At 43.3% G+C, this 20589-nt stretch overlaps 1 protein-coding gene across 8 annotated transcripts in view; it reads right to left on the reverse strand.

Annotated features, from left to right (window-relative positions):
* Nucleotides 1-20589, reverse strand: part of LOC308107265 (kinase suppressor of Ras 1-like) — a 43500-nt gene continuing 22911 nt past the window's right edge. For 4 of the 8 annotated variants that reach the window (XM_080459524.1, XM_080459520.1, XM_080459523.1 and 1 more), the window contains 18 exons: nt 13792-13933; nt 12779-13166; nt 12149-12312; nt 12002-12068; nt 10256-10339; nt 10108-10169; nt 9285-9397; nt 8781-9015; nt 7866-7920; nt 6233-6287; nt 4652-4900; nt 3586-3782; nt 3389-3485; nt 3134-3267; nt 2916-3047; nt 2676-2811; nt 1248-1375; nt 1-800 (listed from right to left, as the gene is read on the reverse strand). In XM_080459524.1, coding sequence (XP_080315650.1) covers nt 692-800; nt 1248-1375; nt 2676-2811; nt 2916-3047; nt 3134-3267; nt 3389-3485; nt 3586-3782; nt 4652-4900; nt 6233-6287; nt 7866-7920; nt 8781-9015; nt 9285-9397; nt 10108-10169; nt 10256-10339; nt 12002-12068; nt 12149-12312; nt 12779-13166; nt 13792-13894 — 2508 coding nt within the window. In that variant the 5' untranslated portion in view covers nt 13895-13933 and the 3' untranslated portion in view covers nt 1-691. Of the gene's footprint in view, nt 801-1048; nt 1376-2675; nt 2812-2915; nt 3048-3133; nt 3268-3388; nt 3486-3585; nt 3783-4651; nt 4901-6232; nt 6288-7865; nt 7921-8780; nt 9016-9284; nt 9398-10107; nt 10170-10255; nt 10340-12001; nt 12069-12148; nt 12313-12778; nt 13167-13791; nt 13934-20589 lie in introns of those variants that run through there. The other 4 variants (XM_080459521.1, XM_080459525.1, XM_080459527.1 and 1 more) reach the window with 4 other exon arrangements.

The raw sequence follows: 20589 nt of genomic DNA on the forward strand, positions 1-20589 counted from the left end.
TTCGACCCTTTTTTTTTTTATCAAAATGTTGTTTTTCAAGTTGTAGTTTACAAATCTTTTGCAGCATAGACATGTAAAAGTGCAATTTTCCATTCTGTGTTGAAGTTCGAGTCAAAGGGACCAACCCTAGCTGCCACTGGTGAAGAGTAGTGGATATCTTGGAAATGGCTAACACAGGTTAATTATCCTTAAAAGCATGTTCAGTGGGGAGATCGCAGGTTCAATCCCCCCATATGTTGATGTGTCCTAAAGCAAGACAATAACCCTCAAAATGCTCCCAATGGATGGTTTTCGAGGCCCAATCATAGGCCTTGAACTATTTCAAAATGGAGAATTAGAAACACTAGAAATATCCCAAGATAATACTTTTGTTTTATGTTGAGTCAGTTTTAAAAGACACGAAAGTCATTTATGTGTAATAAAGACTGGTATCAAACTGACCAGGCATCTCATAAGTTATAGACTAAAGCTCTCGTTCTGATGGGCTGGTTGCCTGCACCAAACCATGTCAGGTGTTTCGTGTAAAAAAACACTTTGCTTCTGCAGTTATGTCGGTGTGCTTGGTGAGGATTGATGAGGAGCTGCCTGCTTCAGGCTTTCTGACAAACTCAAGGAACGGATCACACGTCAACACCAAGTAAAAACCGCCGGATCGGAGACAAAACGAAGTGCGGAGGAGCACCAGTGCACCTCAGCCGCTGTATTTATACTCATACGGACCGTGTGCATGCAAAGCCTGATGGCAGTGATCTCTCAGGCACCGATGCTGATGGTCATGATGATGGTGGAGGTCCCACGGCCTTCACCGGCAGAGGAAGAAGGGGAACGGTGGAAAGCGAGCAGAGTGGAGATGAAGACGCAAAGATCCAAAGGAGCCCACAGTGAGATCAGGCACAAGACAAACACAAGAGGCAGGGGTGGATCGGGAGGCACCGGGACAGGAAGTCATGGGGGAAGAGGGAAAACAGCCAGAGGTGAAAGTCTGATACAAGAAAGAACCGACTGCAGACTGAGAGGAAGTCAAGGACAGATCTGCGACGCCATCTTAAAATGTTATCATGACCTAGAAATCGACAACAGTAGTCAAATTTAATTCACATTCTTTACAAAACACTATTTACAGTATTTCCTCTCTCTCTCTGATGTGGGGGAGGGGTTTGTCCTTTTGAGCTCCACACACAACGTGTTTCCGGGACATGCTGGTGTGAATGATGCCGGCCGGTTGGCTCTCTTCCTATGATACGTACGTCTTCCCAAAGTGTCCGGGGTGAGACAGCCTGCGGTTGAGTTTGGGAAGTCTGTCCAGCGTGTCGACCAGCTGGGTGAAGGTCGGCCTGTCGTCTGCCTCAGGCGACCAGCAGGTGGACAGGATCTCCTGCGGCCAAGCAAAGAACGGCGTGGATACATGAGGCCCACGGAAACACCACAATACCTTTGGTTTATTCCAGCTGCCTGGGACTTTGGAATTTCACTCATTTTATTTGCGGTGAATATTTGCTTGTCTGACCCCCGAGGACGTCACTTGCAAGCAAATAAATCTGACTGCGAAAAACGAGGAGCGAAATCTGGGAGATTCATTCACAAAGTCTAAAGACGAAACAGAAGAGATTCAGGAATAACGGCAGGAGGTGCAACACAGAAACTACCAATAAAATAAAGTCGAGGCGCCACGATAAACCTGCGTCTCTGCCGAATGCCGAGTTGATCTGCAGCTTCATTTCAAACCTTTCAAACAAACTGACGCGAGCATAAACAACGCAAACATTTTCAGAGGTGTTGAGTCATATTGAAGGTTGTGAATTATTCTATTATTAAGAAACTCGTCTCTCATACAGCCCTTCTTTTATAACGCTTTTATTTATCCTCAGAAAAAACTAAAAATCGCAGTTTTCATTGACGTGTCTCTACTTTGTCCTGGATTGCGACGGAGAAGCGCTCCAGCCTGGTTTCTCATGGGTCAGCTCGAGTCTGCTGGTGTGGCAGATTACCACCTTGTTTGCTTCTTAAATCTTTCAGTCCCTTGAAAGTACTTCTGTTCATAAGTCAACATGCCACTTCTTTCTTTCTTGAACATGCGACTGTGTACACGCGTGGCTTGTACCTTCTGCACGCTGTGCGGTTAAAAGGCGTTTGCCGCTCTCCGCTGTTTGAAGAAGGATTTTTTTTTGTTTGCTTATCAAATCGACTCTCGTATCGGTGGTGAAGTCGAGACGTTTCATTGAGATAAAATGTGGAAAACAAACAACCGAAGCAAAACGAGTTCAATCCCGTGTGTCACACTGACAGCCTGTCATTTAAATAACACAGGAAGGCCTGCGCGCATGATTTGCTTTTACTCAGGGTGTTTACTTAAAGACGAGCTTGTTTCAGGCTTCATCTCCTCCTCGACTTTATTTTTACAACAGGAAATGACGCCGATCTCAATGGAACCTTCTGGAGCAGAAAACAGTGAAATACCCCCCAAAAACTTCTGTTGTTTTATTCATGTTTTCACAAACTCTCCCTGACAGCGTGGCTTCGTGCAACAAGCTTTCACGCCGACATCTCAGCTCGGGTCTCAGTGCTGAGTGTTGGTGGTTTGGCCGGATCGGAGTCAGGCCAGGGTTTGGCCTCATGTTTGACACCCCTGCTCTAGAGGACGTCGTCCCCGTCCCGCTCTCTGAGTTCAGACTCACCGTGACTTCCTTGCCGAGGTTGGCCTCAGCCAGGACCCTCTTTATGCCCTCGTTGCTGCCCACCAGCCAGATCTTCGCCTCCACGGGCTGGTTGGTGATCGGCCAGTCTCCGACCTGCAGCTCATACCAGATCGTCCTAAAAAAAAAAAAAAAAAAGACGACAGACCAAAGATCACTGTAGAACACTGTGGTTCCGTGCACGTGGACTGTGTGAACAGTTAAGTCTGCGTCAGTCAGTACCCGAACGCATAAATGTCTGCGGCGTTGGAGAAAGGCAGCTGGTCCTCGTCGACCTCCGGACTCATCCTCCGGACGATTTCTGGGGCGAGGTAGCAGATCCAGCCTCTTGGTATTCGCACCACGTTCTTTCTCCTGCACATGTGCAGAACCAAGAGAAGAATTCCATCAAAAGGAGAGGAACTCACGCCGATACGCTGCTCGATAGATTCACCCCCTACCTGCCCTCCTCCACCACTCCAGACATCCCACACAGGCCGAAGTCTGTGATGACCACCTTCTTGGCGTCATAAAACACGTTCTTTGACTTCAGATCTTTGTGGATGATGCCCTTTGCGTGCAGATAACCCATTCCCTGTAACAGAGCGATTTGCTGAATAATGATATTTCATTGGGTAAAGGTTTACTATTACTGTTGTACACCGTGGGACTTGGCTTACTTTACAATTCACATAACTTCAACACACAACTCTCACCTTTACGATCTCCTGCGCAATCTGCCTGGTTTTATTGATGTCCAGCATGTGACCTCTTTCTCTGACCACCGTGTAGAGAGTCAAACCTCTACAGAAACTGTGGGGGAAGCACGGGAGGGTAAAGATTACTCAGACTAGTACTCAAAACTCCCCAAACTGGAGATGAGCTGGAGGTTTTTGGAGTTTTTGCTGTGGACCTGGTGATGATGGCGAGGTGAGGCGGGGCCATGCAGGCGCCCATAAACAGCACCACGTTCTCGTGCCGGGTCTGCCTGTAGTTCATCACCTCCTTCTTGAAGACCTTCAGGTGATCCTGGTTGGTGGCGTCGATCTCCAGCAGGCGGATCGCCACCTCGCCGTGCCAGCGACCTTTATGCACCTTTCCCCAGCGACCCTGAACAGGAGGTCCAAAATAGCAGAGTTCAGAGTACGTCTGCAGGAATAGTACCTCCTTTCTCCTTTCCTATCGACTTTACCTTAACCCCGTGGATGACGTCACGGGGTTAAGGAAAGGTGTTAGGAGGTGTCCTAAAGGAGTTAGGAAAAGGCGATCACGTCGTTGTGACTGTTGGACCGCATTTCCACTAGGTGACGTAATAATAATCCGACGGCGGCGCAGGTCAGTGACGTCATCCGTGGTGCAAAATCTACAAATTTCCTAAAATGGACTAGAAAAAGTGCATTAATAACACTTTCCCCTGTGGCTCTAACCACTGATATAATCTCAAATATCACAAAGTTTGAATTGAAATCAAAGGAAAAGAGGCTGCCAGGTGAATAAATAACCAATCAAACTGAAAATAGGCACAACAACTTTACTTTACTGTGTTCGTATCACAACATCCGCATAACATTCCTAGTTGGAATCTGAGTTTTAGATTATTTAGAGTTGTTCAAGGCAGATTATTGATTTGGTCATTTACATAATCCGCGTCCCTTTTCAGTCATCCTGAGTTTCCCGTGAGCGGGCCCCTTTAAATGTTGTCGCCACAAGGAATTGTGGGGCAGCATGATCTGGTCTCCTTTGGTAAAGGAAGCATCAGTGTTTCCTCGGCTAAAGGAGGTTATGAAGGAAGCACTGAGCCTCCTTTCCTCAGTTTAGAGGGAATTTCAGCGTTCTTTATCATGGAACACTAAAACACTTCCAGGATTAAGGAAAAGTAGAAAGGAAAGGAGAAAGGAGGGACTATTCGGATGTCCTCAGTCGTGTGGGACAAAGCCAGATCTCCATTAGTCATGGAAACTTGACATTTCAGTCGTCACCTTGCCAATAAGCTCCCCCAGCTGCAGCTGCTCATACGGGATGTCCCATTCCTGCAGGTAGACGCTGGTCTGGCTGACCTTACGAGCGATGAAACCCCCCGAGCGGCCCGAGGCTTCACGGCGACATATCGAGGAGGGAAGGTCCTCCAAACCGTCCTCATCGTACTCCTCGGTGGGGAAGTTCTTATTTCGGTCAGTTTCGGCGGTCGCTTCCACGCCGCCGGTTCGGTAGCCGTCGTCTGCACTCGTCTAGAGGAGGAAACAAACAGGAACACAGTAAAAGTGTCCTTGCAGCTTCAGGCTGCCACAAATCGGACAAGTGACTCTTGCTATGCATTTTTACTTGAAACGTTGTCGTGTAATGAGGGCCTACATGCTTCAGGGGTGAAAGCAAACGTTTAAAAAATAAACTTCCAAATGTGTGGATGGTGATGAATGAATGGCGTTACAGCTCAGACAGTGTGAGAAACAGTACAGAGAATCCACACTCTTGATTTACATCGATTTATTCACGTCTTTACTGTGTGGAAAGTCACATGTTTGGTCCTATGGGGAAACATTTTGTGGATGATTTGATTGAAATGAATTCATTGTGAAATTCGAGAGCCTTAAATACTCAAGAGTTTACTCAAACATGCAAGAAATTATATGGAGGGAAAATCAGTATAACGCAATAACAACTCTCAACAATCAAAGACACAGAATCATACAGGCTTCTTAGAGGTTTGACGTTAAATGATTCAACATCTTTAACGAGCAATAATGGCCGAAATAATGCTTCTTCTGTCTAAAAAAGTTAAATATCATGACACAGCAATCAAACACAGTTCAAATATAAAACATGAAATCATGTTCTGGATACCTTTTCTGTTTGAGGAAATCCTGCTTTTTTTCTCAGTGTAAAAATGTAGAAAATGAAACCTCACAAAGAGAGTCATTCAACAAACATCTAGATTTAAATATACATTTTACATTCATGAAACACTGACACACACAGTATCTTCCAGCTTCGGATACGCTTCACTCCATCTGTCATTCGGAGGAAATGCAGTTCCTCTAAAAAGCAGCGCCTGAGTTTTGAAATTTTGTAGGCAGACGCTCTGAGAGTTGAGCTCCCACTCTGAGGTAACATCACATGCAGTATTCTCTAGCAGTCGTTAAACACACGTCCCGTGACGTTGTACACGCGGTGTAGTGGTGAGCCTAGTCGGAAAATGTGGTTTAGCCTGAAGCTCAAGTTTCCAGGTTAAACACTTCGCGTGGCAGCAGCCACATTGGTGAATTCAAATCTGAGCCAATTGGTGAGTGTGATCAACTCCAATCCAATATTTTAGTCCTTAAAGCAGCATAGAATATGTCGGCGACTGTGAAAATAGCTCAGTGATAGTAAATTATCGACTTTCTACAAACCACAGGAGAACACAATTCATGTGAGAGAAAATTCTCGTTAAAGTGGAGTTTCACTTCTTTATTTTGGGCTGATCACTGTGTGCATGCAACAACTTTTGTGTGTGTGGGTGTGGGTGTGTGTGTGTGTGTGTGTGTGTGTGTGTGTGTGTGTGTGTGTGTGTGTACACTCACCACCGTCTGTTCCTCTGCTGTCAGCTGCGCCTCATTGGCTGCCACCTGTGAGACTCTGAGAACACAAAATAAGGGATTTTATATTAATAACAGACTAAACTATTTGTTCGTAACTTCCCTGGTATCGGTGATACTATCGGCAGTTATAAACAGAGAAGTTTATTGTTCTGGCTCTTTCTTTTTTTTTTTTTTTTTTACTTCCTTTTACATGGACCAAATAAAGAAAGTCCAAGAGCAAAGTGAGAAGTTAATATTTCCTGTGTTGAGCTGAGCTGCAGACTAGATTTTTTTCTTTCAAAGGCTGTTTCATCGATTTCTTTCATCGACATCTTTCCTTTCCTGCCTAAATTAATAAACCGAAGGTTTAACACTTTGTTCTCTACAGACATCATGGGCCACAAACGTCGCTTTACATTCTCTTTTCATGTTATTGGGCCAAACAATCACACACATTCACAATCAAATCTACAGGTGATTTAGAGGCGCTTCCTATTGGTTGGATGGTATGGTGCGTAATAAAGTTTTATATTTTCTTAACAGCAGGATGAGTAACAGTAAAACACTAAATAAGTAAAAACAAAACAAAAAAAATCACTGAGCCTGCAACTTCATTGAATTAGTTCCTAGATTTTATTTTTACATTGTATATTAAATCCAACTTGGAACATTTGTCAGTGCCCGAAGGAAATTCCTCTCAGTTCCCAACATACTGACCACAGCGACGCAGCAGACATTAACTGGTTCCAGTGTATTTACTTCCTTTGGTGGTCCGCCTTCAGGAGTAGCAGCAAAAACCAGTAATGACCAATTAAACCCATAAAATTTAAATGATTAGGATCTTTTAAATGTGCAGATCAGGGGTGTCAAACATAAGGCCCATCGGCCTGTCCTATAGCTGTTGCATATTGCACATTTCACTGTATTTTTTCACCAGAAGATTTCATGAAAACTGGCTTTTGTGTTGAGATCCTAACCATTTTCAGTCGTAACTCATTTGGTTTTGTGAAAATAGAGACATTTTCATCACATATACTCTGTGCAGCAACAAATAGAAACTTTAACTTTTAAGTTTAAAAGTTATCATGGCACTATTTTACTGGTCCGGCCCACACAAGATGAAATTGGGCTGAACGTGGCCCCTGAACTAGAATGTTTCAGACCTTCATGTAGATGTTTAAGCCGTCAGCGCCCTCTGGTGGACAGAGTAAAGAAGACACTGACGCATCTACCTACTTCAATGTCCAGTTTCTCTTGCTGGTGAATATTTGAAGACAGAATTAGTAATATATTGAAAATTGTTGCTAATATTTTGGCCACTTGGTTGAATGTTTTACTTAAGATTGAGATAAATAGAACTATGATTCACAACCTCTCTTAAATATTTGTTTTGCTTAGAGAATAAAAGCTTCTGATGTGAGCGATGTACCTAATTAATGTAATAGTGCTGTTCACAATACTCCCTTATCTGGCAGTTTTTAAGAGGAATAAAATCTATTGCCTAAATATGTCAAATTTCAAATATGTCAAATAGGTTGAACTAACTTTTTTCCCATGAACAAACAAAAAAAGCACAGAAAACTGTTGACCAAAAACCAATAAACTGGGTGTGTTTATCCATGTGGATTTGTCTCACCTGGACTCGTAGTGGCCGCCAGCGGGCTGCACCGGGTTCGTGGAAGCAGGAACATCTGGCGGGAAATAAAACTTCAGTTACTGGAGAAAAAGAAAAAGTGATTACGACTCGAAAAGAAGTTAAAACTCTTCTAGTTAGTCATCTGAAGCGAAGGCTAATACAAGGAAATCAAGATTCAATAGGATTAATATGACGTGCATATAGATAGACACGGCTGTTTATAGCACAAAATAAAACCTTTAAAACTCTTATAAAGGATTTATAGAAATATAAAACATGATTACAGCAGCTACTTTTCATTACAATAAGTAAAGATACTTTGCTTCTTATGAAAAGAGTAATTACTTGGAGGGAAACGTACAGGCTGATGGGAACTATGTGTCGTCACCGGGGCGGGGTTAGAGCAGGATTAACAAAATGCTCCCTTCCCAGGTAACAGGAGTTTAGGGAAATAGTAAGTTTAACACGTCACGGCAGCTTCAGCAGGTTGACATTGACAGATAAACCAGCAGAATGGAGAGACACTAAATTCCTCAGCTCACTGGAACTCCAGGAACAAATTTAAGTCTGAAAGTAATGATCTTCAAACAAAACACCATAAAACATTCAAACACACATTGTTTCAAAAAAAGGTTTCGATTCGACCCCCATAAGTCAGTTCCACCCTTCAAACATCAAGAACTGGTTCCTGTGTGTGTGTGTGTGTGTGTGTGTGAGTGTGTGTGTGTGTGTGTGTGTGTGTGTGTGTCCTTGTTTTCCATTCATTCTGGGGTCATAAGCTTGAGTTGGGGCTTCACTTCAGGTTAAAAATACTAAGATATACATGATATAAATGATGTTTTTCCGCCCTTCATTCTGGACTTTGCAGCATTTTTCTCTGTACTTGTTGTGAGTATTACTGACGGACATACACACCCTCCACATGTGCCGAGTGGTTCTGAGCGGCCGCGGTCACGTGCTGCTGCTGCTGACCTGGGAAGTGGAAGCGCTCGTCCCTGGAGGCCAGCGGGGACGGGTTGCCGGGCGGAGGGGTGGTGCCGACGCTCGGGGGGTTGCTCTGCTGGAAGTGTGCCGGGGACGAGGGCGTGGAGGAGGTGGCTGACGACGGGTTGCTGCTTGAATCCAGATGACTCAAACTGGGCGCAGGCTCCTGCTGACACGCACACACACACACACACACACACACACACACACACACACACACACACACACACACACACACACACACACACACACACACACACACACACACACACACACACACACACACACACACACAGGATGAGTTGAACGAAGGTCTGCAGCAACCAGTGATGTGATAACGGAGAGTCATGTCATCATCTGCTGTGAGGGGGCGGAGGCCTGAGACTCCCGTCCGAACACAACTCCCACAACCCCCCGACAGAGAAGCGTATTTACCCTTTTGTGGAGAGCTTTGGGTAAAGTACCAAACTGCAGCGGGATCGCCGCTGTGTGATCAATACGATTATTGATGTCTGAAGGCACCGACTCGGCTCTGCGCATCCTCGGCACTGGAACCCACGTTAAACAATGAGTTCAGTTCACGTCACGCTGAATAATAAACAACATGTTTACCGTTTAGTAAGACAGACTAACTCATGATTTTCTCCAACGACCAGCTCGGATTTACGTTGCATTAGAAAGCACTTAAATCTTTAACAGGCAGGTGGTCACATTAACAGAAGATAAAAAAAAAAATTCTGAACTAACAATGAAAACTTGATAGTAAATTGTGAATCTTGTCTCAATAATGACTTTTCCTTTTAAAAATCCTCTCTTCCTTCCATTTCTTGCTCCTATTTCACTTCAGAAATGTGATCAAATCCGTCATGGCGGGCATGTTTATTCATGTTTACACTCATACTGAATGTGAGTTTCAGAGAAACGCAATAAGAAAAAAAATTCCCATTTTTAAGCCACAAATTATGAAATATGTGTTCAGTTTTACACTTTCCTCTCAACATCTCTAAATAATTGGTACTTAATTATGGTAATTAACTATTTGTGTGACTTAATTCAGGATCACCAATGAACCTCAAACTCTCTGGAGGAAGGATTAGACTAAATCGCAGTGAACTGAGATTAACCCGCACAAAGGTTCCCTAAGCCGGGACTTGAACCAGGAATTTTCCAGTGTGACAGGAGGGAAAGCTCTGGAGTTCAATCTGCCTACAGGCCGGAGTTAGGAGGCTGTGAACGGTGCAGACTAACTCCTGCTTACGTGTGAGAAACGATATCCGACAGGACGGCGCGTCTTTGGTACACTTGTTGTGGCACTTTAACCTGCGAACACATGAGATCATGAGCTGCGATCAAACCGATGAGGGGCAGAATGAGTGGCGAGGAGCGGCGAGGCGGCCCATCCTTACTTGCAGTGTTTACACTTGACGCCAAACATCATGCTTTTGCAACACACTTGGCACGTCTGCGAGAGCCAGGACTTCGTGGAAAACCTGCAGCGCAGAGACGGAGGAAGGAAATGAAATGAGATGCCGCTTGTAGATCAAGAAGGGGAACAAAAAGGAGCCGGTGCAAGAAACAACCTTGTAAACAATGGCGCCGTAATTCTGCTTAAAAAGACGAGTGTGGTGAATCCTTAAGGATTTAAAGAAGCTCGAGACTTTATCACTGAATGATTTGACCATTTTCACACTGAAATTGTCCCGTTCAGCAAATTTTTTTTACTTTTTTTTGTAGTTTTTTCACTCAGTGTGGGACGTCGTCGCCATGGCAACATAACACGGCGATGTAAACAGAGGAAAGCAGAGAGGCCGTCGATCATACGGCTCAATGACACATTTCCCTTCTTCACTCACTGAAGCCCCGTTTACACAGCGTTTCCAAGTGAAACCAGAAAACGGTGCACTTACAACGCCACGTTGAGGAAGCACAACTTTTCGGACATGCTGCCAGTGCACATGCGCCGTGGTAAATAGTTCTCCTGCACATGTACGAGTAGACGGACAAAAACAATAACGTTTCCCTCCAGAGTGTCGTGACTCCCGGTCCAGGTTCCCCCTGGGATTTTGCTTTTTAGATGCAAAAACGATGCGTTTTTTTTTTTGTTTCCGTGTTGTGGCCTGAAAGCGACTGGTTGATCAGATGATCTAACAAACACAGTTTACCCAGAGCGAAATGTGGATCCCTGATATTTTCTTTTTTTTGCAGTTTGGACTTGAAACAACGAGCTTTGCAGCCTTCAAATATTTAATTGTCACTCATAACAAAATACTCTAGTATTGTGATGAATTTCCTAGAATTACCTTTTTTTTTAAAAATCATTTTAACAAAATTCAAAGTGTTTCTTTTTTTTTTTCAATGTTCCTGCTTTGTCAGTGCAGCCGGATTAAACTCCTCCCTGCCCGCTTGGATAACCGGTGGATCACAGCGAACGCTCCGCATTGTTGGAATTCCGGGATCCTCAAAAACACGCCTCGCTCCCCTGACCGAGCACTGACTCACACACTCACAGGAAGTTAACAGGAAACCACAGCGCTGACTGTGGAACGTTGATCTGCTGCAAAAAAAACGTCTAAATTTTCCGCAGAAGTAAGCTTAAAAACAACTCCTGCAATATAAGTGGAGTCCACCGACCGCTTCAGGCTGGAGGTTACAAACACCACAGCAGTCAGACAGGGATGACGGGAGCTTTACAATCCAGTAATATTAACCTTTACGACTCAACTTTATTTCAATGTGTATAAACTATTATTAAAAACTCAAAGAAACAAACACAATTATAAGAAAACAACGGTAGTTTCAACCATATAATTTATGAATCCTTCTATTTTTTATACTGTTTCATCCAATTCGGCGCCACAGATCACTGAAGCCATCCTGGGTCGGTCGCGAGTCCATCACAGGTAAACACATTTTAATACACATTATTTTATCATTAATCATGTTGATGGTCTGCAGTTTGGCACCAGCAATCATCAAAAAGGGAGCTACACAGTGTGTGTGCGTGTGTGTGTGTGTGTGTGTGTGTGCAGCTCCTTGCCATTATAAAGATAGCGTGCATATGAAGGAAGGAGGAAGCGTCAATGTTTCAAGTGACGGTTTAGATATTCAGATAATTCGATGTTCAGATGTCAGAACAGCCAGTTGGCGCTGACCTGTGTGTCACAGCCAAACCGATGTCCCTCCTCATGGTCTGCGGGGAACTCCTGGGCTTGGCCACACCTGCAAGGTGAAATTAAACTAAGTCAAAGCAGCGACGGGGAGAAGATAAATGCTTCCCACTGTGTGTCACGTGGACTCACTGTCCTGCGGGGTGGGGGTGGCGGGCATTATGTACGGAGCCGAGACTCCGGAGGAGCTGTGAGTTCGGCCAGACGTCAGCGGTGACCTCAGCGCCGAGTCCTCGGGGCTGTTCCCATAGCCGTTGATCTGAATGGCGGCCAGCACTTTGTTCTTCTTACCAGCCCTGGAAAGACAAAGAGGAACCAGCACAATCCGATTAACGCGAGGTCGGAACCAAAGAGAAATGATCAATCATCATCTGCTCCTTCAGTGGAAACCCCCCCGACCCCTCCCTCTGTATCACAGTGGATCACAGATATCATGTTCTACCTTAAACTTGAGAAGATTAAATATAGAGGATAGAGGACAAGTATAGCTATGTATTTTATTCAAAATAATATTTATCTTTCTTTTTATTTAACATGGAAGTGGATCATGGCTATTTTTCAATACCTGATGGAGAAGGGATAATATTGAATATGTTTCAACTTTGCTTTTATGTTTCATGCTTAAGGATATTGGAGGCATATTCTATTTTAAATCTATTAGATTATCTATGAAAGGTCAATGTATGAATGTGTCTCTAAGACTCGTGAAAGCTGAAGGCCTATCCTGAGTAGTATTGGATCATTCGGTCTAATCAGACCTACTTGTGTGCAGAAGGATCCTCGATGCGATGTGTCAGCTGGGACTCGTGACATTTGCTCCTCGGGAACGTGAGGTTGGGGAGCAGCTGCAGCAGCTTGCGTGACGGCGGCGGCGGCGGCGTGCCGGAGGTCTTGGCGGCGCGCATCCTGAAGGCCCGGGTGCCCGGCGGGCTGCCGGGCTCCGTTATGAAGGCGTCGGGCATGTCCTCCGCGGATATGCTGGGTCTGTGCTCGCTGGAGCAAGGCACCACCGAGATGGAGATGGAGCGGCCGTGCACGCTGGCGGGCTGCGGGGGTTTGTGGGGCCCCGTGGTGCTGGAAGGGGGGCTGATGGGAGAGAAGACACTGCTGTCCTGCTGCGCCTCCAGAGAGTCGGGCCCCGATTCGTCTCCTGCAGTCACACCCAAAAAAAAACGTTCAAACAGACTTTTAACATGTTTAGAGGAAAAATATAACAAATTGAAAGGTTCTACGCTCTCGCCTGTTTCCTCCAGCGGTGATCTGCTGATCTGTGTCCTGATGTGCAGAACACAGATCTGCTGATCTGTGTTCTGCACATCAGGACTTTTTCCCTCTCAAAAACATGAGCCTTTTGGTTTCAGCACTACATACAGTAGTACTAGACCCTCATACTAAGTAGTGATCAGGATAAAACATGACGATGACATATTTTTGAAGACATCTTGTGAGATTTTTTTTTAATAATATACTGCAAAATATGATGACATTTTACATTAAACTGTGTGTTTTGTTAAAAGTATCAATGATTTGCATATTCAATTTCCTCCTGATTTATGAAATTATAATAATTAAAGATCATGCCCACACTATGTAAACTACTGGAATAGGCAGAGCACATGTATTTATGGAGCATCATTCTGACACAAATTCATATTAATAGATATTCAACTTTCTTTCTTTCAGTGATGAACCCTTCCGGAGGAATTCATGTTAAAAGCAAGTCTCTATTGCGTCTGTCAGTCGTCTTCTTTGTGTGACTTTTCCTTCCAGCCTACCTGTCTCACTCTTCAGGCAGGAGAGGGCGGCAGTGAGGCGAGATCGGTCCTCGGAGTTGGAGCTCAGTCGTCTCATGGTGTCCTGCAGCTCAGAGCTGGGCATGCGCAGCAAGCCGTCCACTGAGAGCTTCCCTGCTGCAGCCTGTCACACACACGCGCGCACACACACACCCACACACACGCACGCACACACGCACACACACACACACACACACACACACACACAGACACACACACACACACACACACACACACTGCTTTAGAAAACAGAACAGCAAGTTTCCAAAGAAAATAACAAGCAGAACTCACTAAATTATTTGCATATGATAATTTAAAGCATCTCATATGTGCACATGATGTGTCCACGTGCCTTCATCTCCAGTTAAAACAATATTCAAACCTTCGATACACAACTTCTATTGTCAGTGCAGGATGGACACCAGCACAGTGAGTGAATTAATATGAATTTAATCTTGAATATAAGGGAGTGTCTGGCAACTCTCAACGTTAAATACAAGCAAAAAATTTACAGACCCTGATAAGGGCTCGTAACCAAGGCAACGGTACCAGCAAATAAAATTACAGCAATTCCTATAAAAGTTCTACAACCTCTGATAGTACAAGAAACTCTCACAAATATTAAGATAAATGAGAATAAGGCAAGAAAGTAAAAAAAAAAAAAATTATATATGCATTCATATATTCATTCATCTGCGATCGCAACACATTTTAAAATCTACACACAACACTTGTTTAAAGCAGCCACGGATGATGTTTGTTCACGTTAACTGAGCTTGAGCGGTACGATTCAAACTACTGGTTGTGAAACTGCTAACGTAAAAGAAGGACAAAAATACTGAAATTCAAAATGCTCCTGTGACTTTAAATTACAGTCTACACCAAACATTGTGGCTCTCATCCCAGTACTTTGTGCCCAGCCTCATCTCCAGGCTTTATTCAAAGCTTCAGATGTGTTTAAGCCAACACATTTATAATATTCACATCAGTTATGAAATCCCTCCACTTCAGTTCAGCAGAGTAACTGCGGAGTTCGCAACTGTAATTACGGCATAAACAAACACAGTGACTTACAGTAATGGTTGGGAATGTTCTGCCAACAATAGTGCCAAATGTTTCCAGGATGGGAGGATAAAGACTGAGTTCCTACTGAGTCCAAGTTCACGTTTGTGTTTGTGTGTGCTCGTACGTACATCGTGAGGTAACACTCTTCTGAAAGCAGAGGAGTCTCGTGAGGCTGAGACTTGAAATCAATTGGGAATTAAAACAGTAAAGTGAAATTTGATTTTCACTCTGAAGTGGAAATGGTTCAACCGCAGATCGATGGATCGATTTCATAAAAACTGCCGCCAGCAAACCAGATTGTTGTTGTTTTTTTCTTTATTAACGTCATCTGCTTGCTCTAGGTCCCGTTTTCAAGTGAAAACGTAAAACTTTTGTCACGTCTTTGGGTCAGGTTACACGACAAGAGTACTTGGATCCAGTGAAAACACATTTTAAAAATGTTTCAACTCTCCATGGAAACTGGGAAAGTCCAACTTTTCTGAGACGGTGCTACTGCGCATGTGCACCGTGGCCATAGTGAGTAGTTCTTCCACACATGCTCAGTAGATGGACAATGGAGTATCATGACTTCCAGTCCATATTTTCCCAGAACTTCGTAGTTTCTTTGTTGAGAGTCACCTGGAATACCAATCCAACTTCGTCCTCTGTCCATGTGCTCGCCATTGTTTATGTTTACAGTGCATTGTTCTCTGCACGCATGTGTGTTTTGGTTACATTGCAAAAACAAACAACAGCACCCACCAGTGGCCTGGCATGCTAACTGCATTATTTTCAGCGTTTCCCCACCAACAGATATCGCTTTAAAACATTGTGTAAACGTGAAACTTTTCCGTCACGAAAAATGCAAAAATGATGTGTCTTCGCCTGAAGCGTTGTTCTGTCAACGTGCCCTTAGTCAGCATGCAGAGGGAATCAGTTTGACCAAATCCCAGAGGAAAGACTTCAGGAGAATGGGGGGATTCGTAGAGTGTTTGTTTCCCTAGACTCCGCGCTAAAGAATGGGCACATCACTCCGCACTTAAAAATATGTGACTGGTCAAGGTATATAACTAAAGCACTTTTACTTTGAAAGAGTGGCTTTTAATTTGAAATTGATACTGTAAAAATAATTCACCTACTTCTGAACCTTGAATGACCCCGTCTGAAATCTGTAACCAGGTTGTTTTTTTTTGTTTTGTTTTTATTTCAAAGAAGCTCTAAAGTAATAATTTGGCTTATTTGGTGGTAAAAGTAGAATCAAGGCAAAAAAAAAAAAAAAGTCCACAAAGCTTTTTTCTTTTGTTTGTTTGTTTTTTTTCTGAATTGCAGTCAGATGCCAGCCTGCACTGCCTCATTCCTGGAATCTGCTGGCAAACTGTGAAAACAAGGTTGTCTCAACACTGTGGTGTTTTCTCAGCCTTTGTGTGTGCATGTTTAATGGCGAGGACGGGGTAAAGCGTTGCTTTAATCTCCTGGCAACTGTCCGTTTTCTGCATTGTGTCCATGGTGAGTGAAGTGGACAGGCTGGCATAACAACTGGCTGAGTCGGCGCACATGTGCTAGAAAGACCACGAAGGCTCCGATGAGTTTCAGACATTTTATATCTGGAAGTCTCTACTCTGTCTTAACTGCAGCTTCATGAAGAAAGAGTGTCAGTAGATTAATAACGTGGGCGTCCCTTCTAATGTTTTCATAGCTGTAGTAGTTCACCGATGTTTGGAGAGATTACTGGTAAACTGGCGAAGTTTGATGGAAGTCCGAATCGTTCTATTGTGAGATGAAACTTCCAGTGTCAGATAAGTCGCCTCTAGTCATCAATCACTGGGCCATCAGCTATTGGTGTTTTTTTTTTCACAAACTGCATTATGTAATAATAAGGAGGAGTCAGAAATGGACTTTGTTCAATGTGGCACAAGAAATTCCAGCTTCATCTGCACAATCAAACTGAACAAATCATCATCCGCCGGTCACACCAACGATTGTTTCAGCCCAGTCTTTTGTAATTCTTTACACAAGATGAACAAAAACAAAACTGTTCACAATTTTACTCCTCAAACGCAATCATATCAAAAACCATAATATCATGTACCGTCTCAGTAGCCACTGATAACAGTGGTCCAGGTTCAGAGTCTTGACCCGATTACTCAGGTCTGATCATCCACTCTTGTCTGAGAGTGTTTCTACACCACTGGTCCATGAATGGGACGTAGTTTCAGTCTGGCATTGGCCAAGACTCCAAATCTTCCCAGGACCCAGTTGGTTGGGTTCAGGCATGAGGACTGAGATCGGTCCAGGTGACGCCAAGAGTCGCTGGATGGATTAAACTTTCATTACATTGAGCATATATGTAAAGAGTCGTTGTTTGCTTCTGTTTTATTGGAGTTGTCATTGTTGGCTGCCTCGGGTGTCTCGCTGGGTGGTGGTGCAGGTGGGTGGGGCAGATAGACGGCGCAGGTGCAATCAGTCAGGTGACGGTGAGATCACACGGTTGTTACGGCACATGGTGACTCGCTGACAGCGGTGCATGCCAACACTTGCACGTTAAAAATGAAATCACGTGACGAATTCCACATCGCTTGCATAATAGTCGAATTTCACTGAAAGATTAACCAATTATCATTACATAAGTCTTTGGGAGCCGGTCGAGGACACGTTGAGGCTCACTGTTGGTCCGGGTAGCTGACATTTGTTCCTAAGCAACGTGAAACCACAGAGGTAGAATTAAAGTGGCAATCTGTAGTTTTTATTCAGACTGTATCTGTGTGCAATCCGTTTTAATTTAAAGATAAACTTTGTGTATGAATGGAAGGGATTTTTTTTCACTTTTTAATTCAATACGAACAGTCACTTGTGACTAAGGAGCACAAGACGTCAGGACTTCAGGACCGATAAATAAGCCATACGTCTCGCATAAGGTGGAAAATAGGGCAGAAATCTGATTAGTGCTGTGCTGCCAGCTCATGTAAACAACTTAGATTCAGGATTGTCTTTTGCACAAAAGCCCCATTCACTCCTAAACATTCAGGAGGAGCGCTAAATTAAAGGAAGTGTCACAACCGTGAGACATTGTCCTTTGTTTCACCTCTGAATGCAGCAAAAGTGAACGGATTGCTTTTTGCAATCATCAAAACAACCAGAGCTTAGATTCCAGCGGGGCCTGGTGAGTGGGCCACTGCATTACAAACACCTGGTTTGTTTATCTGGTTATAGGCATCGTCCATATTGGTGTCCATACTATCTAATGGTAAGACCATGGCTCTGGACATGCATAGCAAAAACCGAAATTTACCTATTGTTCCATTGAAAGTGTGTTTTAATTCCCTTTTGTTCCGATATAAGTCAATATGTAAATGGATTTGTTGTATCCAGCTCTCAGTATTTGAACAGTATCTTTAGCCACGGCAGAGGAACAATCTCACTTTAGGTTACTCAGCGACCGTGTTGACGCCCCAGCAGCTCTGCTCTGTGTACAACTCCCTGCTTGTGTTTCTGAAAAGCATCAGATGAGAGGCGTGTGCGTGTGGTAATGTAAGATAATGTATAAAAACAGATCTAACATGTGAAAGACATCCCAGCCCCGCCTGCACAGTCGGGTCACCTTGAGTTTAAAAAACAGCAGTTGATTCTTCATTGCAGATTCCGAGAAACTCTGAAGGATAAAGAGATTGCTTTGAGGCTCTCTTTCTAAGAAACATTGACATAAGAGTTGAGTTTTAATAAGAACTGAATTTGATCACAACAGAATCATTACAGCTGAAATAATACCCCACCCCAGGTCCACCTGACCAGCCAATCGGAGGGGAGTGGAAAGGTTCAAAAAACAGTTAGAGTCCGACGAACAACAACGTTCTTGTTTGAAGTGACGTGCAGAGGTGTTTGTGGGCACAGCTCAGCCAGAACCCCCCCCCCCCCCGACTCAGACAAATGTTTCAGATCCCCACTGACTGTCCCCATGGACCCACTTCCTATCAGAACCTGGGGGATGAACGTTCTCCAGAGTCCCAGGGACCTGTTTAACTCTGCAAGAGGTTATATATTGTTTCCCTTTTATGCAAGACAAAAAAAAAATAGCAAACGGTCACACACAAGCACTGAAGTTTAAAAGGTTCAATATTTGGGAAACATGATTGTGATTTGTAGGGGGAAGAAAAGAAAGGGGTGTGGGGATAAATGTCAAATAATATCAGAAGTTTAGACTGAGGTGAGTCAGGTACAGGTACAGGTACAGCTACAGGTACAAGTACAAGTACAAGTGAAAACCATCCCCAATGAAAAGAGGCTATTACCTTAAAAGAAAAAAAAAGACAACTTTTTAACAAAGCAAGAAACGATATCGAACGCATCAGCAAAAATGTCAAGGAGAAACATAAATATATTACTGCAAGAAGCAAAATCTACATGTCACAACGTAGTATTTAGTAGTTATCTAAGCGGCTTCATTAGTTCATGCTGTCCCCTTCATTAGCTCGCTTAAATATCTTCCAAGACAAATGACTCCAGTTGACGTGATTGAATTGCTTTGAGCTGGAGTACTAATCTTGACAGGACAATTCAAATAACAACAGATCCTCAGCAAGGTTTTTGTTCTGGGGTCATTTTCCTTGTACTGTACTGGTACTAATCAGGAATAGAAACACCAGTTTGATCCCATATTGATAGGGGTGATGATTTCCTATCCATTGTAAGATTCAGTCAAGGAAAAGCAACAAACTAATCATTATCACGCTTATCAATTAAAACCACCACAATAAAGGCTTCACTTTGACTCCTTTTCAAACTGTAACTATAATTAAAACAATCCCTCAGGAAGACTGCCTTACCAACATAAAGGGCATCATCCGACATGCTGGTTAGATACTATAAGTTGTATTTAAAGACAGTGAGTCTGATAAGGGTCAGCGCTTCACATGTTGTCACACCTTCTGAAACGACAACAAAGCCTGCAGCATTGGTGTCTTTTTTTTAAACCAGAAGTAAAGAACCTTTTTAACTCTGACCGCAGTGTTTCCGAACCATAACCCGTTTATTTCAACCTGAACCACCGCAGTCTTTTCATACCATTTCCAAACTTAACTCGACCCACAGCGTTTTCCTCACCAAGGACTTTTTATACTCAACGAACCTTAACCACCGCGGGACAAATGAAATGGCAAAACCTTTTAACCTAAAACTGCACTTAACAATGACATTTCAATGTGCATGTTCATCCAACATCACAAATAGAAGGACCACAGTGGAAAAAAGCTTTGGTTCGGTTAAATCCATAGTTTGGGTCACATGGATTTCTACTGCACCTCATGATTGCAATAATTCGCACTTTAATAAGGTTAGAAAAATGAGGCTGACTGCTTCTTGAATACAGAAACTATCCTCATGTGTTCAATGGCTCATTCCTTTTGTTGACAACATATATAAACATTGGAATATGATGATTTTTACCAAATTACAAATAAAAATTTACAACATGTGGCCTCTAAAAAAATACCTGAAGAAATTTACATCTTACGATGATGATAAAATTAGTCTGTATATAAATATTTTTTTCCATTATTTTTTGTTTAAATTCTGCAGCTTTTTCTAAGAGAAACATTTAACTAACCTAACTCTCTGATAAGTAAGAGGCGTATGATCATTCCTCTACTTTCACTCTGAATCAATCAAGTGATTTTATTTCTTATTGTGATAGAAAATAACTCCACATTTTCTTTAACATTTTGCTTTATGGCATGATTAATC

Source organism: Lipophrys pholis (genome assembly GCF_963383615.2).
Source record: "Lipophrys pholis genome assembly, chromosome: 3".
NCBI classification, from domain to species: domain Eukaryota; kingdom Metazoa; phylum Chordata; class Actinopteri; order Blenniiformes; family Blenniidae; genus Lipophrys; species Lipophrys pholis.